We start from the raw sequence: 26,792 nt of genomic DNA on the forward strand, positions 1-26,792 counted from the left end.
AAGGAAGCCAGCATATTTGCCAATTGCTATTCCTGTGGCATGGACGATTATTTCATTTTATTGCATAACCTGTTAGTTATTACCTTGCCCATCAACATGGTAAGATCCATTCTTCATATGGTGAATGCAAATATATTCTATACATGAACCTTACTGTGTGAACAAAGGCAGCCTGACTTCCCCCTGCTCAGCTCCAGAGACCTGAGAAGGCAAGCTGATACCCTGCATGATAAGTGCTCAGGTCTATCAAAAAGTAGATATGAAGAAATACAGTTCATGATGCTCATAATATTGCATTTTGTGCCTATTTCTAGAAGGAAATGTGAGGTTTGGTCCTTAATTTTGGGTGGTACAGAGAAGAAGATTTGGAGAGCAAAAAAGGTTCAGAGCAGTGAACAGCGATGCTGAAATTCTTCACCTGGGTCGAAATAACAACAGATATGTGTTCTGTGTGTTTCATATGTGTGTGTGTGTGTGTGTTTAGCTTTTAGAGTTATAGGAAGCTGGAATGGTGGATATAAAAGAACTGCATAACCGTAAGGTTAATGGGTTACAGAGCAGGGATAAGGTGCATGGGTGTAAAAAGTGTGCCAGTATAGACAAGAAATGTGGGGAATTGGCAGAAAAAAAAAAACATCATACAGATATAAGTATTAAGATATTTTGTTTCTTGTTACAATTGACCTTTTATCCCAGCTCAAACAGGGAAAGGCTGTCCTCTGATTTCCAAGGTTACATTCACATATGCCACTTGAATGGTTATCTGCTGATGCTGTCCTACTTTCCAAGCTGAAACTAGGTTATCCTTCAAGGTGTGTGTGTAGAGATATGGGCATGCATAGGTTGATCACCAGCCTGGCAGTGCCTCTGGTGACCTGGCAGTCACTGTATTCGAGTGTATGGTCGGGATTAAGGAACAAAAAGTTTTAAGCTGAAAGAACAAAATCTGGCCATGGCTGCCACAGTGAAAAGCTCTGTGTCTTTGTCATGAAAAATACCCTGGTATTTTATACATGGCTTTAAAACTAATGAGAACTTTGGCTATAGAATATAGCATGGTACAGCAAGGACCATCAGATGATGTTGCCAGCTGCAAGGATGGATTTTAATGGCTGGTGAGGCTAAAAAGCAGAATTTCAAAGCATAGAGGACTCTTCATGTCCCATAGTGACACTTCAACCTGGAAACACATGGTGGAAACCCTGTGTATGTGGTGGTGCAGCCTTCCCCACTGTGTGATGTGCAGCAGCAACAGGCAATATGAGAGCTTGGACAGGGAGCACTGAAAGCCTCAGCCTGCTGTGAAGCTTCCTCTAGGGGGAAGGAAGTCTCTGCAATTCAGAAAAAGCTTTTCTCTAGAATCTCTGCTATTTCCAGTTGCTTCAGGTGCGGGTGCAAAAATCTTCCAGCGTGCTACACAAATGTATGTAAATGACTTAAGTCTACCTGTGCAGGAAGATCATTGTGGTTTCCCATCCTCCAACCCAATGTGGGATTATTTCTGGGCAATTATTATTATTTTTTTGCATGGAAGAAAGAGTTACACATAATGGCCTAGACACAACTTTTGTTTTCTGCTGTTCATGCCTCATCTTACTGCATTATTCCCATGTTTGTTACCAATTAGGAGTGTGTTTTGGTGTGGAGCTTGCAACTCAGTTTAGCCTTAAAGGATTTAAAAGCCCTGAGTTTAAATGTGCATATGTAACTTTCCCTTTTGGGAAAAAAAGTGTAGGTGGAAGACATTTAACATGTATTTGTCACATCAGTTGCGTAGGAACAGCCAGCGTCCTACAAGAGAGCTCAGCAAGTTGAACAGCTGGCAGGTGCCTCCAGATGGCTTCAGAAGATGCAAGCAACGTGACCTGATGCAGTGCAGAAGAGCTGAAGTATCCCCACATTAGCCAAGACCTGCTGTGTGATTTTCGTCGGGTGGTTGCTGCTCTACCCCTGCCAATGACACAACCTTGGATGAAGCTGTCATAGAAACCAGTGACCCTCCTCTGAACTAAAAGCGAGAACTGCTGGTCAGCCATCCCTGTGGGAATTCCCTTGTGGGTTAGAATGGTATTTGCTTTTGTGCTTAACTGAATTAGTCAAAACTGTAATGAGCAAATACAGCCTTTGTATTCTGGTCACAGTGTAAGTAGTTTCTAGAAAGAGATGTAGTCTGCAAGATTATGATACTGGTCACGTGGCTTTCTGAGTGGGTAGCTGAAACATTTTAAGTCACCAAAAATAATAGTAGGGAACATACGATAGCTTTTTGTTATGATTTTTATTTCATAGGACAGCCTTTAGCTAGTTATTCATGCTGAAATTCATTACTTGCAGGACTCACAAATATATTTTATGACTATCTAACAGCTTGTCTGCATATTGGAACACAACCTCACAAATAGCAGCACAGAAGCATTCGCAAAATTAATTTAATTAGTATTTTACCAGCTCTGGAGCTTAACTACTGTGAATAGGTGTTGCTTAGACAGTATAATGGTTCCTGGGATATTTTAACTCAGAACTCCACGATCTAGTTTTCCAGCCTTTGTGCTTATGGAAAGAGGTTCACAAAATCTCTCAGTCTTTCTAGCTGTAAAATGGTATGTGTGTTTTCAGGTAGCTTAACTAACATTGGTAATATGCATTGAAATACTTGGATGAAAGCTGCTTTACTGTGTAAGTGCAAAGTATTATTATTAGAAACATCGTTATACTATCAGCAGCACGGCTTACAATGAAAAACCATGAATTTCTGGCTTCAGGAGAAAATTTTTCTTTGTGTCAATATAAGTATTCAAGAAATCAAAAATAGACAAAATAAGAACATAGATGTAAAACAAATAACGGTAATGTTAACTTTATTAAAAAGCTTCTTTGTGGTATCAGGCAGGAAGTGAAACTGCTTTCAAACTGCAAATATTTCTCAATCATTTCATGCACCAACAATCTTTGTAATAGGTTTTCTGTTGGTTTTTGCAAAATGTTCAGATGAGCAGATAAAAGTTCAGACACAAGGGGAAAGGCAGTCATTTTTCTTGGATTTCACTAACCACATATTTCATTCTACGATTCAAAGCGACTTTAGGGTCTGTTTCCACAAGCAGATGTGCATACTGAAAGTTTGAGCCCCAACTATTTTTATGGGGTCATTTTTAATTTTTTTTTTTTTCTAATAAGCCAGCAGCACTGTGTGCGAGCAGCCAGCCAACTGGCTTTGTGTATTGACTCGTGATTGGTGACAGAGTTCAAACAGAGATCGCTGAAGTAAAAACGGCTCCAGCTACCTTCCCCAGCCCTCTGCCAGGGATGCTGCCTTGCCACAGGGCTGCCTGGATGTGATGTGTGTGTGCACCCGAGCCAGGGGAGCTTCCAGCCTGCTGTACTTGTATAAGCTGCTGCTGATTTCAGGCTGTAAACCCTGCTGACTTGAGAGGGGATGCTTGTTCTGCTGTACTGTCCCTGGGATGGTAGTGTCCAACAGAGGGACAGCGGCGACAGCTGGCAATGGTAAATGCTTCATCCCTCTAGTTAAAGCTGCCAGTGAATGTGAATCAACACTTTTAGGTTCTGTGCTGCTTGGAACTACTTTTCTGGCTCTAAGTATCATGTTATGTTGATCCCAGAGGGTCAAGTATAAAAGTACTGAGCACTTAAAGAGATACTAAATGCCTGTACACAGAGAATTAATAGGGCTTGAGAGCACTTGGCAATGGGGCTGAACAAAAAAAAAAAACAACTTCAACTACAACTGTTGTTTGATAGAAAAGTAGTTTTTTCATTAAAAACTGAAAGCTAGAAAACTGAAACTTCAGCTTGCATATTCACTGCTGCACCTGGGTCAGATTCGAAAAACACAAGGAGTAAGTGTTAATTAGGTATCTCTTGACTCAGTAATTCTTGCTAAAAATGCTGCATATGGGGCATCTAGAAGAGCAGCAGGTGTTGTGGTAGATTTTACTTGCCTAATCTTGTAGTTTCTAGACACCACCGCCTGAATGGCTGCATTTATTCAGCCACTAAAGGCTTCTTTTTTTCTTTACAGAAATGGAAAAAAAAAAAAAAAAAAAAAAAAAAAGGAAAAGGTAGAAAAAGCACATACAATTCAAAAGTTCCAAAGTAATTCCATTTCACAGAGTTCAAGAGCGATTTGTTCTGAACAGATATTTGCTTAATATTTTCAGTCAAATTCTAGTCTAAATTTTCACAAATTAATCTTTTGTTAAATAGAAAGTGAAGCTTTTGAAGACTTTTGCAAACCTTTCCTGAGGATGAAGGCCCTTTATTTTTGTGTGAAAAGGTGTATGAATGGTGCTTACTGGGTCTAGATACAGGCCTGGGATTTGGGAAACCTGAATTTGATTCTCTCTTCATGGTGTGATTTTCAACATAATCACTTAGTTTTCTGGTGCCTCTGTAAAACAGGGGTGTTGGGTTTACCTTCCAGAGGTGTTGCAGAAATCGATATGCTTAAAAATACGATGGCCTTAATTACCATGGTTGCATAGGACAGCAAGAAGTCTGAAAGCTGTACATTTCTTGTTCCCTGGGTTCCCATCCATGACATTTTGCACTGGCAAACAGGGAAAACCACAAAGTTCTCTAAAATCATAGCAATCTGTTGTTCCTGCTCTGTTTGCGTGCTCCAAAGCCTGTAAAGTTTTATTAGAATCTTTGCTGAGACTTTGTATACTTTGTGTTGTATTTTCATGGCTGTTCTGAGGTCTGTATGGACCAATATACTTCTTCCTGTATGCTGAGCATCATCACATTTCAGAAGTTGATCTGAAGGCTTCTAAGAGCTTTTCTAAGTCTACATTTCATTAGATATTATGCACTTGTTTGATATCCACACATTTTTCAAGCATGACATGAACAGGAAGGAAATAATTTAGTGCCTAAAAAGGATTGTTTCGTTGGCTCTGCTTGTTCCTCAGAACTTTTATTTGGCTAGCAATAGCCAGGTAGACTGCAAGCAATAGTATGGTAAAGTCTACCACTGTTGCAGAATGCTCAGTACCACCGGTGGTATTATTCATAGGACAAAGGAAATAAGAGGGTTGAAGCCTTTCCAAGCTTTCAGGGGAGTGAGTGCCTGCAGGCTATACTCTGGATGTCTGAGGAACCTTGATTCATTATCATTAGTGAACTGTTTGTGCAGCACAGAGATGAATGCTGCAGAAATGTATATAAACAAGTGGCAGATAATAGAGAAAGTACTCGATAACCTCTCTGGTCATGCAGATTAAGTGGTACTGATGAGGAGAAGCTGAATGACTTTTAAAACTATTTGCAGGAGATGGCAGGGGATGGTGTGTTTTGCATGCGAGTGAGTTCATCTGCTCTCAGTGGTTTAGTTCTTAGATCTGTGTTTGCTGGAGCTGGCTGAGACCATTCAGGTTAGAAGCGACCTCTGGTTGGTCTCTAGTTGGACCAGGTACCTCACAGCTTTATCCAGTCAGGTCATGAAAACCCCTAAAACAGATCACACAGTCTCTTTGAGCAGCCTGTTCCACTGCGTGATTTCTACTGTTTTCACGTTGAAAAAGCTTTTTCTTCAGAAATGGTCTGAACTCTTCTTGTTACAACTTAATGCTTCTTGTCTCACATCCTCCCAGTATGTACAGCTGTGAAGAACCTGCCTTCATCTCCTTGATAACCCCCTCACAGGCACTACGGGGCTGCTCTTAGCTCCCCCAAAGCCATCTCCTCTCCAGGCCCAACTCCCTCAGCTTCTCTTCACAAGGCAAGTGCTCCAGCCATCTTGGGGACATCTGCTGAGCTCACTCCAATTTGTAGACATACTTTTCTGTCATAGAGAGTATCAGGAAGAAATTTAAAAAAGAAATCCACAGGAAATTTCAGTTTTTCCCCATAGAAAACTGTTTTCAGTGCAGTATTGGTCCACACAGTTTGGCAATGGGATGCCAGGGTTCTGAGCATGCTGGCTCTGCAGTGTTGCAGCCACAGCTGGGGCACAGTGTCAGCTGGCACTGCTGAGAATCGCACTCAGATCCAGGGCTGCTGAAACATTACTCTGGAGTTTCCAAAATGAGGTACTGTGCAATTTCAGGGAAGAGAATTTCCAAAAATGCAACATTTTCTCCTCTGTGTGGACATCAGTTCCCATTTTTCCCCCTCCAGTGTAATTTTCTTCAGAAGAGACTTTGCATAAAGTGAAACCTGAACCTACATATCATGTTATTGTAATTTAGCTGGAGGATTGTGACAAACGGGCAGGAGACTGTTGTTACTAAGGTATTTGTTTAGCAGAACTAGACTGTTTTCCTCTTTACTGTAGACTTCAGAATGTGAACAATTATTAACGTGTAGCCTTTCCTCTTCCTTCCTTCCTTTTCTCTTTATAGTTGGACCTAAGGTTTTGCATTTCTGTCTTATCTAGTGTTTTCAACATGTTAATAGTGAATTTTTGTGGGCTTGAAGAGGCAGAAAGCAGGGTATGTTTCAGAGTGGATATTAAAGTAACAATATTATAATTAAATATTTGTTTGTATTAATAAATATTCCATTATAGAAAACAATCCTCATTTTTCCCCTGCAGACAAACTCATAGTGCCCTTTTAAAAACTTGGAGCCTCCTCTTTTTTTCTTTTTTCTTTTTTTAACCACTGTCTTGCTGAAAGGGTAGAAATGATCTTCCATTTGTAGCAATATTAATCTCACTTCAACATTTTCATTTGTGAAGAAAGTTATTGTGTGTGTTAGGCACAGGCAAATGTAAGATGGAGGCTTCTTTGACAAAGAGGAATAGCCACCACACCTGGAGCCTTGTCTCTGTGAGGTATCAATAGGAATGAAGGTGCTATTTGGCTGCCATTTCATCACATTTCTTTTGGCATTGATTATTTACATACTGACTGACTCGTGCTACTATGACCATGCAATGTAGCCAGAAATTCAGCCCACAACATCATTTTTCCTTCCAGAAGACTTTAAGTATAAGCTTCGTTAACAGATGAGAGGATAAGAAAAATGTAAGTAGGGGGAAAGACAGTGCCAAGATAAAAGTTCATGTTGTTGGTTTTTGTGTCAGCTTGTATCTGCACCAAGGTCCTGTCCCATTCTATCACCAGGCCAACAGTCACGTGGACCTGGAGGTGATTGTCTGAGGTATGTGACATCATCAGAAAAAACATACATTTCTGGCTGGTACGGCCTTGTATAAAGAAAATGAGACAAAAGGGCCTATAAATTTCATTCATCTGCAGAAGGTGCCTCACAGCATGAGGTTGAGCCAGTGGACTTCTGTGCCATGGGAGGTTGTAAATGTGAATGCCATGCTGAATTGAAAAGGGCCTAGAAAATGTTATGAGTAGTTGTAACATTTGAAGTAGTAAGACAGGCTTAATTAAATCTCATATTTCAGGACACTGGCTAGTCTCTGTAGGGATCAGGAAGGATTTTCCCTTATCCATATGCAGCATTTCATAATTGGCCAGGTGCATTATGGGGTTATTGTCTTTAAATTGGAGGCAGTGATTAAATGCCTCTGCTGGGAGTGAGATATTGACTTGAGTGGTTGGTCTGATTTGGCAAAGCAGATTCTGGGTTCCTGTAGGCTGTCGTTTACCTTCTCTTGTGCTTTTTATTGCAATTCTCACAATATTTGACATTTTTTCTAGCTCCTGAATGGAGGTGCTGGTATTGAAAATCTCAGCTCTCACTGGGATACATTTTTTTAGCTGTCCTGTCAGTACAGTAAGGTTTGTAAACACGGCCAAACCCTCTGAAATAAAAGAAAATCCAGGCTATACTTTATTGTATTGTATATTGCGGTGGCCACTAATACCATCTTTGCAGACCTCAACTCAGAGCAACTACATAATCTCTAACTTGTCCTTTAATGACAATGAATTAAGAAGGTGTGATAAAGCTCCTGACCTTTGAAGTACTCTGAGAGGTGGATAAAGAAGTGATTTTTCATGCCTGCATATTCTTAGTAGCCGCACTAGTTGTGACTGCAAAACTCGTACTGTAACACTCTGTGGATGGATACCTGGAAAACTTTACACTATGAGGATGCTGGAGAGAACAATCTAGACCCAAAGCTTAATGTTTATGTATGCCTGCTTAACTCCTACTTGCTATATGACCCAGCTTCCTTGCTGCACAGAACTCTTGAACTCCTGTGGTAGTCATGCAAATGTCTGAAATGGTGGTTCACTCGATGCAGGGCAGACAGTGATGTTGAGTCTTGACTAGAAGGTGCCTTCAGTTGTGTTATGTTATGGTGGGAAATGCCAGAGGCACCATTCAAATGTTTATCTACCACTGTGTATAAAATCTTCTAACAGGCATGCCATGCATCTCTGCTGTATACAGATACACAACATTTTTGAGTTTTGTACTGGGAGAATCTGCCAGTTATGTCCATCAGCCAGCTGCTTATGGTGCTGCAAAACGGGAAAGGTCATCTTACTGGGAGTCGGGAGAATATGGAAGAGGTCACAGAAAGCTTGACCACCCTTCTGTATCTTGCCTGGTTGAAAGAGGCACATTAAAAGCAATCCAATTCCTCTGTTGTGTTTCTACATTAAGGCCAAGTTTGCTTTAATTAAAAGATCTTTTGCTAAAAAGACCTCCCTCTAAAATACTTCCTAAAAGAGCATATACAGATTGTTAGGATTACCACTGATGTTCACTGATCACTGTTCTTAGTGAACTATGAGAAAATATATACCATCCATTTCTTAAATAGTGAAGAGCCAGTCTCTATCCTGAAGGGCTGACAGTGGTTGCCCAGCATACATATCAGGGAATATTAAAATGGTACCCAATTAGTGTAGTGTGAAAGCTTCTGATAATATTTTAATAATATAGACTTTAAACAAAAATTTAGCCTTATTCTGGATAATTAATGCTTGTGAAAGGTTTAATGTGTATTCATTGAGTATGTTGTGATTCTGGCATGTGAGCAGAATATTAAGAGGATGTGTATGCATGAAAGGATTTTCACTTGCATGTTGACTTTTGATTTTTTTTTTTTAATGCAGAGCAATAAGATTTATTTTAAATTAAAATATGAAGATGGTTTGTTTCTCCAGAGTGATGGTGGTAAAGAATTTAGTGTGTTCTATTAAATTTCCTCTGCACTATTTGTGAGACAGTGTCGTGATGAAACATCCAGGTTCTGTGGAGAAGTCAAATTGTACTACTCACAGATAGTGTAAGGTAAATTTGAAAAAAATATTTGCAGAATTTGCAGAGGCTTGTCTGATGTACGTATGCATCCCTGTATCAAACAAATTATTTGCTTTTAAGTGAAAGTAAGCAAATTAAAAAAAAAAACTAATGACATCCAGAGTCAGTGCAAGTGGTTTCATTTCTTGTACAGGGCACTTAGAAGCAAATCATCATATTTTCACTCTTAGTAAAATCTGAGTGCTTTCTGTCAGGGTAACAAAGGTGCATGTTACCTGTCTGAATGGGAAAACACAGTGAAGGCAACTATGCTACTAACACCCTACCATGAGGTCAACTCCTGCAGGTCCAGCCAGGCAGGGGCAAAACACTCATCTTGTTAAGTCATCTCACGATAAAATTTGTAGTACCTCGTCTTTGCTGTTTTTTCACTTTAGGGTAGCTGATGTGCATGCTGGGTACCCTGAGGTAGAAATGCCACTTCTTTATCAGCAAGTACTTGCTTAGCACCATGCTCCTTGACCATCCCCAGATGTGACATAAAGCCCATACCGTGGTCTACCTCATTCTTCATTCTTCTACCCATACCATGGCCTCTACAGCACTCTTTATTACACAGAGTAAATCCAGTGTCCCTAACAGATTCATTTCAATACAAGTTTTTCAACAAACCTGGCTCATAAAAAGTTCAAAGGTTGTCAGAGGGGCTGTTTCTGTTGCTTTCAGAAAGATGTAATATTGGAAATCATCACTGTTTGCCTTCTATAACCATGAACGTACAATAGGCATCAAGAGTTCTTTTCATCAAGCTTTTCTCCCCCATGGGCTTTCTTCAGCCTACTTTCCCATCTACTGTTTCTTCAGGCACTCCTTCTCGTTACAGTTTCGCCCCTTTATATTCAAGGGGCTCCCATTTCAATCTCTACCAGAAGGTTGCTTCCCTGCTGAAAAGGACTTGGGGGCTGTATGGGAACTGTTGAGTCATGGCCTGAACCCCCTGGCTAAGTACCTAGGGAAAAGACCTTGATCTGCCCCAGGGGCAGAGGTGAAGGCAATTCACCTGTGAGACCAGAAGGGATGGAGCCTGGCTGCACCTCTCTTAGATCTCATTTAAGGGTTGACCCTCAAGGTAGGTTCTCTTTCTGGACATCACTCTTTGGTGAAGGTTTGCCCTGTAAATTTCTGATCTTCTGCTACAGATGAGCAATCTTCTTTCCTTCCTTCCTTTATATCCCCTTTTTATTGTGCCAGTCCTTTCATCGTAGTGCTTCTGATGTAACACCTTTCACTCTGTATTGATCTGCCCTGTTGCTGTAGGGGTACTGGTGGATGGCAAGGTGGTCATGAGCCAATAGAGTGCCTTCACATGCCAGAAAGCCAGCTGTATCCTGGGCTGCATCAAAAGATGTGTGACAGGCAGGATGAGGGAGGTGATCCTGCCTCTCTGCTCTTCACTGGAGAGGCCACACCTGGAGTACTGGTAAAGGACTTTTATAGAGAGGGTGGTAAGGCACTGGCACAGGTTGTCTAGAGATGTAGTGGAAACCTCATACTTGGGGATATTTAAGGTCAAGCTAGATGGGGCTCTGGTATTGCTTAGCTGTCCCTGTTTGTTGTAGGGGAGCTGAACTAGATGACCTTTAAAGGTCCTTTCCAACTCTAAGAATGCTATGATTCTATGAAATAGGTGGCTCTTTCTCCCTCATCTCCTTCTCAATTGCTGAAGATTCCTTATTTGTTCCTGTGTTAGGATCTGGGAATAAGTTTTCCTTCCCAACAGTCTTATCTTTGTAGGCAGAGGGAAAGAAATAAATTATTCAGTTGCCCACATTTTAACTATAATGGGATGAGAAGCAGATGGTTAATAGCAACTGTTATTTTTCTTTTCAGAGTATAGGAAATGGTAGGGAGAAATAAAGTTATTGGTTTGGCTAGAAAGAGGTGAGGGATTGCAAGCATCCTGCACTTTTCTCTTTGGGTGAGTAACTTATCATCAAAATCATATGATCTGTGCTTTGATTTGTAGAACTTGTTCTGAACATTAGTCTTGCCTGAATGTGACGTTCGAAAGTTTCCATATTATAGGCAAACAGACAAATGCCCTTGAGCTGAAAGGAAGACCTTGCTTGACTCAGAAAACTAATGTCATTTTTCTGATGTTGTTATTGAAAGTAATGTTATGCTTCTGTGTGTCTGAACATGACAGCAGTTACAGCATGGGTAAGTGCTTATAATCAGCTGTGATAGTGTTTATTTTAGAAATTGAGTGAATCACTAGAAAGCTTCTTGTTGAATGATTTTATCAGGAAAAATTGTTGCCTTGCAGCTATGTAAACTTACAGAGTACCAGAAAATGATGTGGTACTATGGCATCACTACACCTTAACTATATTCTGTCTTCTAGGTATTGAGAAAGTCTCAAAATAACTGCTTTTATTTGATTGTTCCCTTTGCTTATCAACGTCTCTTTTTTCACTTATTTCCTAGTTCTCCTGCCCCTAGCAATTAATTGTTTTTACATTTTCTCTTTACCTACAAATCAAAATGTCCAGTGTTCCTATGTACTTCTGCAACCAGGCTGTGCTCCCGTTATTTTTTTTTTAATTATTCTACAGTATTGATCATTGTCTTCTCCTACTGTAAAGCTTTGGCAGCAAAGTGCCAGTGTTGCAATTACTTCTGCTTGATTCACTGGACGTGACTCTGAGCTCTGCTAAACCTGTCCAAGATCAAACTCTCGATTTGTTTGTGAGTTCAGACTCCTTATCCCAGGTCCTGTGAGTGATCTCTTCATGTGGGTGGCCTGTGTGCTAAAAGGTTGGGCCTTGCATTTTTCTAGCCAAGTCACGTGTGCCTCTGGAATCTCAGAAATTTTCCACTTGATAGAAGAAGGGGACTTCAGAAGCACTGGTACAAGTACTTAGAAATAGAGGGTGAGAAAATGCTTCAGTGTGCCTAAATCCTTCTTTCCTGCCCACTTTTAGTAAATGGTGGTGTATTTCTTTGAAATTGCAGTTTGACATACTGTCAGGTACAGCCTTATTCTAACCAGAGATTACTCTTCTGTCAGTAGAAATAGCACAAGGGTTTGGAAACCTGGATGATACAACTTTAGAGTTGCATCAGTTCCGGTTTAATGCTTTGTTCAATTTTGAACTGGCTCTTATAATAATGAGGAATGCTTCCAAAGTTCCACGCTTCTGTGAAGAGACATCTGCCCCTAGAAACCTGCCTGCTGAAGGGTCAGTAGATGTATGGGAGTCCTGAGTTTAAGATCTAAGGCTCTGTCTTTTACGTAAGTACAGAGAATCACCTCAACAAAGGCAAAATACCATTACAGGTGAGAGAAATACCAGCTCATTTGCCTTTAAGAACATTTTCAGATTTTTCACAAGTTTCCCATGAGTTTACAATTCTTCAACACAAATGACTTAAGTGAAATCTTCTGCAAGTAATATGGTAGGTCAATAAAGGTCCATGTAGGAGGTTATAAGTGGTGAAAAGTATCTGCAGGTGAAAGCCAAGTAGATAAATATAAGATACTTTGGCACCTGTTTTCTTATCTAACCTTTTAAGGTTGTCATTAACAGTTTCCTGTTTGTCCTTCAGTTAAAATCTCTGCTCACCTTGAAGAAGCCAATTGTTCTGTGGGAAGACTTATTGAGAGTCGTGTCTCGCTTCATCTCAGCTGTTGGGCGCTCAGCCCTGGGGTTTTATTTCCAGTTCTGGGTTGAATGACTGCTTCATGCCACAAAATGTAGCCGAAGCCTGGTATCTGTGATCACTGGGACTTATTTACTTCCTTAAAGCTAAATGTTGTGTGGTTTTCTTTTTAATTTTTTGTACTTGTTTAGCTCTATGTCATTTTTGGGGTCCATTTTAAGACTAAAATCAAGAGATATCTCAGAAGGGTTTACGGTTAGTTAGCATTATACAAAATTACACACAGTAAGAAATCTGGGAACTTCTCTCTCTTGCTTCAGTGACTCCAGCGTCTTGACTAGCAAGCCTTCAATGACACGCTGATAAGGGTCATGGCTCTGGAGCAGATCCAGCAGTGGTGTATGGAAGCAAAGTTCCTTATGACTCCTGTCTATTTTCTTGACTTTTGCCCAGTGCAGGTAGCAGAAGCAGCGTGTCTGAACCAGTTCCCTCATCTGTTCTATTGGCTGCCCACTTTCTTCTCCACCAGTTCAGGGAAAGTGAAGAAAGGTTTGCCTGTGCCCAGCAGCACTGCAGGTGTCTGTCCCTCAGAAAGAGTCCCACTGGTGTGGGCGTGCTGGAAACAAAAATCCCCAGTGACTTCACCCAGCTTGGCTTGTGGTGGTTACTCACAATGAGGTCATATTTTTTTCTTTTTTTTTCTTTTTTTTTTTTTTTTTTAGCTCTGCATGCATAATGCTACATCTGGGTTTTTGCATATGAGTGAAACTGCAGCTCTGGGACTGATTCAGGGAGTTTTCTCTGCAGAGTAGTTTTGGTGGGTAAACAGAGATAAGAGGAAGCTGGGTAAATCCAATAACTCCTCCCTTAAGGGCAGGTGCAGCGATGTGGCTCAAGGTACAGAACAGAGGAAATGCCTTGTTGACACAGGTGATCAGAGCAAAGTGGCCAAAATTGATATAAAGATATTAGTATGCCATGTGAAGCCCTGCTTTCTCAAGGCTGCTATTTTTCAGCCCTCCATAACACCTCTGTTCCTTAACCTCCATTTAACCTGGTGACTTGTGGGTGAGTTTTCAGCTCTTCACAATCTCTCAGTAGCTGCGATGCAGCTTGGACTGTGCCGCGTTAACCTATATGGATTATTAAAACAAACTCTGAGTCATATTTGAACTGTATGTGGGATAAGATGGTTATCAAGGTTTATTTTTTCTTATAATTAGGTCTCTTAAACATTGTCTCATTAGATGTATTTTGTGACTGTTGGAAAAGTCCTTGGGGATCTCGTGGTTGTTTATTTTCAGGGGAAGTTCAGATGATATATAGCATACAGAAACTCTGTGAAGAGGTTTTTATAAATGATAGTTAACCAGGCACTTTTCTTAAATTCTTGGTTCTTGCTCTGAATTCTCTCCAGCCTCTGCACTGTTATTACAGCTCTGGTATTTTATAGCAAGTAGGAACATAACATTACAACTGCCTATTCACACATGGGAGACAGGAGAACTGCGTTAAGAGCCCATCAGATAGGAGGGTAAGAGGATGCTTAGGTTTGAATGAAGCCACTTCCAAATTTGGCAAGCTACAGTGCATTGGCCTGGCCTGCACTCCTTTTCCTACCAGCATTACTGGATTTTCAGTGGCTGCAAGCAACTCCTTTCCATCGTGCCCTTGAATGTTATGCAGCCAGTATTTCAGGCATGGCTCATTCCTGTCCCCTTTCTTCAAGCTTAAGGGGCAGCATGGGAAATAGGCACCATATATTTCCCACTGCTGTACAGCAGCTTGAGCTTTTGGTATTGCCTATCCTGTTTCCTCCTTTGCTAACATGACAGGCCCCTGGCTCACTTCCATTTCTCAGCACCTCTATCTGATTAGATTAGTGGAGTTCAGATAATTTTGAAGGTGTAAATATCCTAGGAGACATGTTAGTTTTTTCAGTCATATTTTCTTATAACCTCAATCAGATCTTGTTCTTCATATTCTGCTTCTCTGTTGGTCACCATTGTCCTTGCATCCTCCTCTGCCCCCACTTCTGCTTCAAAACCAGGAATAACTGGCTTGCAGCTTTGTTCAGAGCTTGTGGGACACCACACACAAAGCAGGAACTGCTCTGAAAGGAAAAAAGGGATGTTGCAGGTCCTCTGAGGCCCAACTCTGCCTTTCTGCTTGCCATGGTCAAATTATCTCTAACTAACAGAAGTTTCAGGTGAGGTGGTTAGATAGAGCTAGGTGCATGATGTGATCTCTCCAGTGACTGTTTTTACAATCAAATGTTGCAAAGTTCTTCAGTTTGTTTCTTCTAGTATTTTGCTGGATAATATCCTGGGAGATATTTTCAGACAGATTGGTGAAACCAGAATGCTTACAAACTTAATACTCACAAAAAAAATGCTCACAAATATTTGTTTTTCTGCAAAGCTGTGCCAAAGGTATACACGTTCTTGAATTGATATGAATAGTGACAAATATTAAATAGTTTCAGTCACTGAGACAGGGCAAGGAGGAAAGAATGTGATATTACAGATCACTGTTGTATCAGGAGCAACAGGTACTGAACAGAAACTATGAGACTTGTTTCTGTGCACGGTTTGATGGATTGAACCATGATTAATCTGCAAACAGGAGGAAAAAGGGGATAATTAACAACAAACATGAAATTTGGAATGAATAATTTTGCTAGCTGGAGCCACAGATTAGCTGTATTTTCAGATTTGGAGACTATTTGGAAAGGTTAAAGCTAGGAGGAGTTCTGGAATAGACTGCATCAGCAAACTGGTACATTATTTACTCTAGCAAGGTTTTCAGCGGTAGGGAAAGCTATTCCAGGAGGTGTTAGTCTGGGCATGGTCAGCACTGGCTCAGAGTTTGTGTAAAATGCAGATTCAGGAGATTATTGGGCATAGAAGCAGACTTGAAGAATTTTAAGACACCTCAGAATGTCAGTGCTTTTGATTATTCGATCTACTGAGACGTTCTGTTCTCCTCTCTGGAAAAGAGAAATTGGCCTGTACTGTGGAATGACTAACAAATTATCCCTGAGGAGTGGCCAGTTAGGTAGGAAAATATTATTTACCTTAAAACAAAAATACAACAAAAAACCCACTTTTTAACGCATATTCAAGATACTAATAATAAACCGTCGGTGGAGCTCTGCTGTCTGCCCATAGTTGCGGTCATTTCTTCTCCACAATATGACTTAGTGTTAACATTTGTCATTTCACCCAAGCTACTCATACACTAAAACTAACAATTTGGCCATCACATCTCTCTTGGGAGGTTTGGATGTGAATCATGGAAGAGGTTTTGGGCCCATGCCACAAGCCATGGGAATTGTGGAAGGAAATTATTATATGCTAGATTTGTTTTATAGTAAACCACATACTGTCCTAGAATTAGGCCCCTACTTTACATGCTCAGGAGCTAAATGAAGGAGTCCTAACTAGGATTAAATTCCTAACCTGCAGTTGGAAAGCTTGGCTGTCCCAAATGTAATCTTAGGCTTTCAAGTCTTGTTTCGTTTCTTTTCTTACATATTCTTTCTCTTCAGATTCAAGCTTGCTCTTTTACTTGAAAAAGCTGCCATGATTTCTTGAGTGGCTGGCCAGTATTTTCCTTTGAGAACTTCTCTCTTTCATATAGCTGAATATACTTTGTTGAGCATCCTTGTATCAGATTCTGGCCTGTACATTTTTCTCCTGCTGCTCATGCCCTGTGATTAAAGCAGGAGGTTCCTGAAGCCTCAAGGGAGAGGGTTTTGAACGTGTTTCTGGAGATAGCAGATACTTGAGTTTGGCCCCAAACTATATTTGGTTGTTCTTGCTTTGCTGTAGGTTCTGTCTATCCATGCCCTTACCTACTGACACAGATTCCAAGAGTTAAGGATATTTCTGAAAGAAATGGAAACTGGAGTCTGTGATCACCAAGATGGCAGTGGCAAACAGTAAATCTTATTGATATACAGCCTGAAATGGGAAGATGATTTCAATTTTCTGATTAAAAAATAAATTAGAAATAAAAATTAGTGTTGCTTCCTTACTACACATGTGAACAAAGCAATGGGATGGCCCTTTATAATAATGCAACCAGCCTCATTTGTGTTTTGCAACAGCATATTTATTTTCTTGATCTTAGAACATGACAACATTCATTTAAGGCTAGGCTTTCATATGTGCTCCCCCAGGAGTTGAGGTCATTTATTCACAGAGATAAACCAGCTGAACAGCCAGTGAACTCAGCTGCAGCAGAACCCATTTGCAATATGATTGTCCACTCTGAGTAGCTCAGTGGTGGGGAAAAAAAGTAGGTGGATAAACCCTCTGTATTTGCTTTCAAACTGCAGTAATTTCACTAGCATGCCTCAAAAATCAAACAGTCACCCCTAAACCCCCCATAAAAAAAGAAAATAACAACAAACCAAACCCCAACCCTTTCCACACAGTCTCTGCAGAAAGGAGATCAAAAATTTTAGGGAGATTAAAAAAAATAAAAGTATTATCTGCAATATCTCAGGTATAATCTTTAGTAGGAAATTAAAATAGTTTGTGGGAAGAACTCTTAAGCCAGCCTTGTAGAACCAACATGGCATTTTATTTCTTTGTAAAAATTGCTTTTATAGATGAAAAAAAAATAATTAAAAGGAAAATACAATTAAGCTGAAATTATCTAGGGCTGCGTATATTCACCATAGGAAGTGATATCTCAGGCTTAACAAAAGAAAGCCTGTTGTGCTCATCCAAAAGGTATTTTGAGATACGTACTGAGCTTAGAAGAGCTAATACTCTATTTGAAAGGAATAAAAGATTCTATTTTGGATTTTATTCTTTGCAGAGACACAGCTGAATGGTGAAACCAAGCTTTTCCATGCAGATATATTAGTTAGAATTCATTCTCCACCAAATGAGACCTTTATGCTTCCACCTGCATATTATGGCTCTAATAAACACGTTATCAGCTCATGAAAATGATGGCAAACAGGTGACTCGAGGATTTGATAAGTCAGCAGCAAAGATTAACAGATTTTTCTCAGGGAAAAGCTCGGAAAGATTCCCTTATTTAAAACAATTGCAGCATGTGAATTTACTGCACTTAAATCATTACTGGCAATTAGTATGTGTCAGAAAGGTTGCAGCTGGCTCCAATTACAGGTAGGGCTTTTAGAAACTGAACTTAATTGTATGTGTGATAGTGAGAGGCTGAGCAATGTACACCGACATAATGGTGCTCTCGGTGCAGAAAGGAGGGCAAGATATTATGATCTGGGACATAATTATTTTAACTAGGCCTGGTTCCTGTCTCCTGGGAAATAGATGCTGTAGGGGAAAGCTGCTGGGAATGCAGCAATTCACCTTACTGAGCTCCTCTGGGTGAGGAAGAGCTTAGAATCTACGTAATGCTTACCCTTTGTCTCTCTGCAGTGAATTTGCCCAGCTTTAGGTCTTACAAGTTATATCTAGCCCTGGTTGAATAATTCATCTATCCCAAGGCTTGCTTCCTCAGTCCCTGGAGGTGTGGGTAGCAAAAGATTTGCAGGCTGCCAAGGTGTTTTGATGGGGTATTCCTTGTGCAATTGTTGCATGTGGAAGGCTCTTGTATGCTGCAAGCATGTTAGGCTCACTGATGTGAGGGCTCCTGAACTTACGATGCTCTCCTTAGGATGCTTTTGCTCTGGTCGCATCGTGGGATTGCTCTCAGTTGCACCTCCAGCCTAATCATGGACTGAGGTGACTTTCTTGTCATTCCAGTTCCCTCTCTGTTTGCATGAGTGTTTCTTGTCAAGTGGCAAAATAGCAACGTTTTGAATAAAAGAGTAGGATGTATCTGATCATATAGTATGAATGGGGATCACAGTACGTGGGCTACCTTTCTGTGCTTCTGTAAAAAGTAATGTGCTCTGTCTTGGCAGACAAATTTATCTTTGTTGCTTTTGAAGTTCCAGTCATATTAGAACTTAGTATTTCCTTGTGAGCCATGTTGATCAGGTTAACTCCTGTGCCCTGCTAACAGTAATCTTGAAGTATGAAGGATAAGTATTAATGCTCCCTTTTAGGATTTCAGTGCTGCGTGTGATCTTTGTTACACGTCCTTGTGTCAAGATGATGCCCTCAGGTGGAGCCTAAGCTTACTGCTGGCCTTGTCTGCTTTCGATGGAAGAAAGGAGAGCACAGTAAGCACCCAACTTCTTTTTCCTTCTTCTCCAGTATCTCCATTGGGGTAAAGAGACTAAATCTGCATCACTGTTTCTTAGTTTACTTTTTAACAGAAAATTTTATCCAACCTATTGTTTTTTGAAGTATTTTATTAGGCAGTTTTGATTGTATATTACTACTTCAGATGAGCTTATTCATGAGCTGTGGTATGACTGTATTTGCGTCGTCTTGTTCATTTGCCAGCAAATAACACTTGTGTGGGCAGGAGGCAGGCATTTTACAGTGTGCTTGTGCTTGGGCTGATGCATGGTGTGCAAGCATCCTATTGATTCTTTGTATTGCTCATAAACCCGTGTTCGATCAGCAGGACATCTACCATGAAACTCATTAGAGCTGCTATTTTTGGAAAGCAGGGTGAAGTTTCACATACCATGTGCTAATGTGAAAAGGATGCCATGCTTATAAAACCAAACCGAAAACTTAGTTGGAGAAGCAATAAGCATTCCAGCAGTGCACGCAGACCAACTTTCCAGTAATTCCTCCCAAGTCTTCCCTCTTACAACTTTTCAACTTGTGTCCAAGTTCCACAAATGTTGGTATAATGTTGGTAATCTCTTTTAAATCCCTAGCTCTTTCTCTGGGATTTAATGATGATGGTGATAATAAAGTAACAATTGGGATGTAGAAAAAGAGAATCTGTGATTTGCAAATTATTCCTATGTTAAAGCACTGTTTTTCATATTGGTATCAACAGAGGTACTTGCTGCTGTGCGGTCACCTACGGTAGTTATTTAGAAATTGTGTTAGCTGTGTGAGGCTTTTGAAAGCAGAAACGCTGCTGTCTTCTGTGTGATTTGTTCAAACGTAGTAGAGCCATTTTTGACATGAATGTATGCAGCCTCTGCAAGAGATGATCTGTTGTAAGTTTGGCAGCTAAGGATCTGTTCTGCCCCATTTATTTGCAGTTCACAGAGTGTCCTCAGTGCTTTGAGGTCTGCGATCAGAGTTCCTGTACAGCACCATGTTGCAAATCCATTATTTTCATACTGCAGTAGAATCATTTAGGCTGGAAAATACCTTTAAAATCAAGTCCATCCACTGTCCTGCTTAGTGTCACCTGACCTGGACTGTTCATATTTGTCTCTGTGAGCTCCTGAGCACAGAAGTGCTGGTGCAGGAGATAGGGGTCCAAGAAAACCTTTGAATATGCCAAAGCAACACATACCACTCCTAGATCTTTCACTGATATTTCTCTACAACTATCTGAAAGGAATCATAGAATGGTTTGGATTGGAAGGGACCTTTAAGATCATCTAGATTGTAAGATCTTAAGCTTCAAGCTGAGTCTGGATCAGGCCCTGGGCGACCTGATCTATCTGTGGATGTCCCTGTTCATTGCAGGGGAGTTGGACTAGTTGGCTTTTAAAGGTCACTTCCAACTCCAAGGATTCTATGATCTAGTTCCAACTCCCCTGCTGTAGGTAGGGACACTTCCCACTGTACAATCAATAGGTGTACAAAGGTTAAGCTTAGTGAGATTATCACGATGGAAAAATAATCAAGATAAATGGAAATGATCACCAGTGTTGTAGGCTCATAGTAAACTCCACAAGGAGTGATCTCCAGATAGAGATCTTTGGTGGTAGTCAGCACTTAAACACTTAAATGGGATCTAGGAGAGATGGAGCCAGGTTCTACCCCTTCCTGCAGCACAGGTGAGTTGCCTTCACCTGTGCTCCCATGGCTGACTCATTGCTTGTTTCAGGTGGTTAATCAGAGGTTCAGGCTGTGATCAACAGCTCCCATGCACCCATCCAGCCTGGCCTTGTTGCAGTGAGGTGGGGGTTGGCCTCTTCTCTCAGGTAATAGCAATAGAATGAGAGGTAATGGCCTTAAATTACACTGGGAAGGTTCCAGCTGGATATTAGGAAACATTTCTTCTTAGAAGGAGTGGTGAGGTACAGGCTGCCCAGGGACGTGGTGGAGTCAACCGTTGGTAGAAGTGTCTGAGAAGAGGGCAGATATGATACTGAGGGAGGTGGTTAGTGGGCATGGTGAAGATAAGTTGGTGGTTGGACTAGATGATCCTAATGGTCTTTCCAACCGTAATGATTCTATGATTCTATCTTTGTGCCTCAAGATAGAATTTAGTTGTATGTGCTTGGGGCATGTCACGTTTGGGGTGTTTAGACCAGTGCAGAAAATGACAAGGCATGGGAGCACTTGAAGATAAGTTGCATTAACAATTATTGAAGTTAAGCCCAAATTTTTTATCAGTATGCACAGAGAGGTAAACTTAAGTGTTACTGGGCCCAGACAAGACTGGCATGAAGTGAGAAAGATAATTTGCAGTGCTCATCAGGCCTGGAGGCTACCAGAAGCTCAGGGAAGGGCTGGCTGGCATCCTGCAAGACCATATGGGTGTCCTGTTGACATCTTCCTGCAAGTGCCCTGTGTTAGCATTGAAGCTGGAGGGCTGTGATCTTCATCAGAACTCCCAGAGATGGTTCAGCATGGCCAACTCTGTGTAGTTCCTGAAGGTCTCTGCGAGCACCAGATCTAGACAGCTCCTTTTATTATTTTTTTTTAAATGAAAATAGAGATGCTTGTCTTGTAATGTAATTGCTGAGATGGTTTTGCCTTCTAAGAAACAAAGCATTGCTGTTCTTAATGCAAATTTAAACAAATGCAACACTGCTCTTAATGGAAACTGCCCTGGGGTATGCATGAAAGTTCATGTCATGAGAAAATCAAGTTGCTAATGGGCTCTCCCAGGTCTTGCTAGCCACATCTTCCCTTTGAGGGCTTCAAGAACTGTACAGATGTATTTTAATTATATTTCCACAGCTGAATACCCTGCTTACTTTGTAGAAACTACCTTTATCATAGGCAATTTACTGTGAAGGATGGATGCTGCGAATAGATTCCTCCTCCCTGAGTGGATTTATTTCATGGAAAAATTTTCTGGGGAAATAAAGTTCTGGGGAAGTAAATCTAACCTCACACATGGGAAATACTCTTTCATGTGGAGGACGCCAGCAATTTGTTCTGCTCTCCTGCAGCTCGTGTATTAGCAAAAGTAGGAGCAGTATACAAGCGACTTAGAGAATTAGTGCCAAATAAGGAAACTTCTTGCCTTCCTTTAATGTTAAATCTCTGTAAAATGTTTTCTTCTTTGTTGTTGAACTAGTGTCATTTAACAGCATTAAATATTCAGATCAGTTTGATGAGAGGTCTGGAAAGAGGGTTCTATTATCTCTTCTGAGTGTGTGTGCTGGGGCATAGCGTTTTAGCTTTCAGGGCACCTATGCAGTATGCCATGAAACAGCTATAGGAGTAACAATATGGTTTGAGGTGTAATGGCATAGAAGAATTGAAGGTATGTAAAACTACCTGTAAGTTTCTCAAGGAAAAGCACTCTCTATGTGTAAATTATTGTGATTACTGCCTCCAATGTAAATCCTTTTATGATTCTGGATAATGTGTAACAATGATAGGGGTTTTCTTCTCTGCAGCATTTCTTGATTCTCAGCCTTAGAATCAAGGCTGCTCACGTGACCCCTCTCCCTTTCCCTCTCTCACTCCCAGCTGAGACTAAAATTTATTTCTAACAGTTTACAGCACATTTGTGGTTGTAGTTTGTGTGTGAAAAGAAGAGGCTTTAAAACATTACTTGGTTGGACTTCAATCCTTCTTGGAAAGCATGAAGTTTGGTAACAAGGCCCTGGGATCCTGAGACTCTGGGGACAGCCCTGGCTATTCCAAAACTTGTGATGAAAATGGGACGTTAGCAATACTTGAGGTCACTTAACTTCTTTTTCTTTTTTTGTCTCCATCAAAAACTGCAGCAACTGAAATTATTCTTTCTTGCAAAGAAGCCTCCTTCTATTTCTGTTTTATTTTTAATAACCCACGTTCTCCTCCATGCTTCAAGCGGAGGTAGCGTGGTGTCCCTAATTACACAGGTGGTGCTTTCAACACCATGGGATGTCTTTCTTCCTGAAAATTCTACCTAGTGAAAAGTAGTTTCTTATTTTCATAGGTTTGTTGTCCCCATGTGTGGGAGGCAGCCCCTATTTTGTTTCTTCCACTACAGTTTTCATCCCCAATGTTTCCTTTACAATGTCTTCTCTGTGTTTGGGCATCAATAGCTGGGCTTCACCCTCCTCGGGGCTCCGACTCGTGGGGATTTGCTTTAACAACCAGTCCTTTCGTAGCAGGGCTTTTTCTAAGACCTCTCACTCCCTTGGGATCAGCTGTCAGCCCACACAGCTTGTCCTGAACAAGGGAATATTTGAAGGTTTTACTTAACTCACTTTCACATTTTTTCACAGATTAGTATTTTTTTTTTAAACTCTGTTATGTTGTTTTAATTGAGTCTTGCCACCAAAACAAATGAACATTGTGTCACCACATCTCAACTCCTTTCATACAGCCACAGCTAAGAGAGTTTGGAGACCGTGCTACCTGTAGAAATGTTGAAACCAGTGCTGTGTATAATCTTGATGGATTACATTCAAGTCACTCTGTACATAAATCTGGTCACACCAGAACAAGAACTGTGGAAAGCATATAACATTAATGTATACTCATTACATTCCTCCTTTCATAGACTCCAAGCCTGACAGGCTAGTGAGAGGGGATGGGATAGGATGGAGTGGGGAACTTCATGTAATGAGTTAGATTTAAACCTTTTACTTGAAATCACTGTAGTTCTTCATCAAATGAGGAGTGCCCTTTAAATAACAGTGCTTCAGTCATGTAAAATTGTTGCTAAGAGGTAATGAGTTCTACATTTTTTGTCTATTTATCAGCTGTAAAGAAGCTGCTCTTGTTTTGAAAGTTTCTTGAAAAAAGCAGGTTTAGAAAAAAAATACCTTGCGAACTTCATTTAACATTTACAGTACAACTTCTACTCCCTTGAAACCAAAGACAAATTTCCTGCAGATTTTATCAGGAGCAATATAAAATCCTAGAATGTTAAGTGTTATTCTTACTACCTCAGGTAGAAGTGTGTCACCGAGCTCCTTCCAGGACAGGATTGGCTGTATCTCCACAAGTGTGCAGCAAGACTAAATTTTGTTCATTCCTTTCCCAAGACCTCTACTCAAAAGGCCTAAATGGCCCAGAAAACAGTGAGGAAGAACACAGCTTGGGCAGCTACGCAAATTAAGATATCTTAAGTTATCTCTATGTCTAAGGGGTGGCCTAACCAGGAGGTCAGAATATGCAGTGATTCTTTCAAATGGCAGAAGGTTGTGTTGCTACTTCCTCATAGTTCTCCCCTTTCGAAGCCCCTCAGCAGCCTTTTTCATGGGGGCAAATGTGGATTTAGTCATCTAAATCTGAAACTTTTGCTGAGGAATCTGGCTGATTTGGGAGGACAATGCCATCTTTTTCAGAGAAGAGTGGCGTGTTAACAGCCAGCTCAAAAGGAGGGCTTCCAGGCAGATTGAGTGGGCAGGTCTGTTGCTGATCACCAAGACTGTGGTTTCTTTAACTATTTTTTTTTTTCCCTGCATCTTCTGGCCCTTGCTGGTGATGGAGTTACCAGGCTTCATTGCCATCAGTGTACCGATGGCATGAGAGTTTATATCTTATTTCCTACAGCTGCAAACACTGCCAGCACTAAGATTTCACAATGGTTGGGACAAAAGCACTGGGATGAAGGAGAGTGGCTTCCAAGTGAACATAGGTGGTATGAGAGGCTGCAAGGCAGGTGGATTTCTGAAGAAGGGGAAGCCACTCATCAGATATCTTCCCCCCTGCTTTTCCTTTCCACTGATCTTGCTGGGTTTATTGTTGTCTTCATATTGCCTGAAATGCTTCATTTCCAACTCTAGATTTTACTTGGTGTCTTTCACTTGGGTGTGATTTGCATGGAGATTTGTGCACCTGTTATCTAAAGGCTAAACTTCTACAATGGAGGATGAAGGTGAAAGCAAATTGGAGATTCAGCTTGTGCAAATTTAATGCTTTTGTATCCCTGTAAAGGTGAGCCATTATCACCCCCAGCCTTGACCTTCATCTTGGTTACAAGCCTGTTGTTTGTGGCTTGACTCTTTAGAGCCGTGTGTTGGCCACTACCTTTGTTGGTTTGCCATGGCCAAGCTTCAAGGCCAGATTGTGCTCATGAAAGCTCTGCTTAGTCACAGTTGTCCTGTGATTTACATGCCTGTATTGGCATGCAGTTATGGTCTTGCCTCTGAGCTTGGCCACGGTTTGCCATTTGGCATGCTGTTACGCTAATAGTAGACATGCAGTCCCTCTGTGCTCTTCATTCCACTGCTGAGGTCGGGTTTGAAGGAACGCTGACCACCTGTCGCTTTAGTTAAGAGAAGGGGCACTGTTGTATGGAAAGTAAGAGAATTTCAGAGTCCCTAGCAGGCCTTCACGTATACAAATAAAGAATACTTGCAGTTATAAACAGTCATGGAAAATTGTAGCATATTTACAAGCTTCAACTTGGAAAAGTTATATTCCTTGACATTTAAGTTTTGACTTTGATCAAAAAGAGATGTTTTCTGTGCTGAGATATCCAGAGTCTGTGCTTCCTGGTGTGAGCTCTCTCTGATTCAATTCTGTGGATTCCTAAGAAGTCTTTTTGTTCAAGATATTGTTGCTGTTGTTATCTTTGAGAGTAGTGCACAGGTCATGGCTGACACAGATAACAAAACAGACACAACAGAAAAACATACAACCTCTGTTCTGAGAGCTGATGTTAATAATCCTTGATCTTCACTGAATGCTTGTGAACTTGACAGCATACTTCAAGGGTAGACGATTTGTAACTGAAGTTTTAGCTAACAGGCGTCCATGCTGTAGGATGTGTGTTGGGATAGCATTAGGATCAGAATTACTGAACTGTTATACAGTGTGAACTAGTTTCATATCTGAGATTTCCCAGGCTCCCTCAGATCAAGTAGTTGTTGAAACTCAAGTTGACAGACATAGAAAACAGGAAGTGTTTGAAATTGGGATCAGAGTTGGTGACATGACTGTCTGGAATGATCATAGATATCAGTGATTTGCTGCCTTTTTATATTTTTTAAAAATGGGCCTGTAAATAAACACTATTTCTGAGTTTTTCTGATTACTGATTTGATTCTGCAAGGCTAAATGGGGGTGGGTTAGGCCAGAAATAACAGAAACATAATTAGGACCAAGCAAACATGTCCTGTTATGAGACCACGTGGACAGATCAAGCCCATCCTAAATGTGGGGGTTGCACTCCTGTAGAGCCTCTGCCACATCCCATCAAGTGAACACTGCTGTGTCCAATGATGGGGAGAAAAATGTCCTCTTGATGTGCACCCTGGTGAAACTACATCAATAGAATGGAAGAATGATGTAAAGAAAGGGGGAGAGGTTCTGAACCTAGAGAAATGTGTACGTTTGTTTTCAACACAGCATGCTACATATAACACTGTCAGGCTAATTGGTAGTGGACTGCATGACTCCATACTCAACTTAAATCCTGAAATTCCAAGACAGTAAAGTTTCTTTTGAACTTGCTGAGTGAGAGAGACTGAATTTTGGATGCATTTGGAATGGTAGCTGGTCTCAGACCTGACCCTTGCAATTAAAGCATGTATGGTATGATGAACATCTGATTTGTGATATGCCTCTGTGTACATCATTTTGTGACATAGACTGATATTAGGCCCACCAGGCATACATAATGCTTCTTGTGCAAAAATCAGAACAGATATACAACGATGGGAATGGTTCTGAACTGTGGAATAATTGAACACAGCCTCAGGCTTTTGTCCACAGACAGAAACAAACTCCTTGAAGCCCCTCTCCTCCTAATTTTAGTCT

General features: G+C 40.8%; 1 protein-coding gene across 4 annotated transcripts in view; it reads left to right on the top strand.

Annotated features, from left to right (window-relative positions):
- The window catches only part of LOC122162458, a 134,152-nt gene that overhangs the window by 50,341 nt on the left and 57,019 nt on the right, over nt 1-26,792 (top strand). For 2 of the 4 annotated variants that reach the window (XM_042822760.1, XM_042822773.1), the window contains exons 1-2: nt 13,733-13,890; nt 18,872-18,988. The exons of 1 other annotated variant lie outside the window; for it this stretch is intronic. In XM_042822760.1, coding sequence (XP_042678694.1) covers nt 18,969-18,988 — 20 coding nt within the window. In that variant the 5' untranslated portion in view covers nt 13,733-13,890; nt 18,872-18,968. Of the gene's footprint in view, nt 1-13,732; nt 13,891-18,871; nt 18,989-26,792 lie in introns of those variants that run through there. One more of the 4 variants, XR_006169562.1, reaches the window with a different exon arrangement.

This window comes from Centrocercus urophasianus, unplaced genomic scaffold (assembly GCF_019232065.1).
Source record: "Centrocercus urophasianus isolate 14NV4802_14NV808 unplaced genomic scaffold, USGS_Curo_1.0 seq_10, whole genome shotgun sequence".
In the NCBI taxonomy this organism is placed as follows: domain Eukaryota; kingdom Metazoa; phylum Chordata; class Aves; order Galliformes; family Phasianidae; genus Centrocercus; species Centrocercus urophasianus.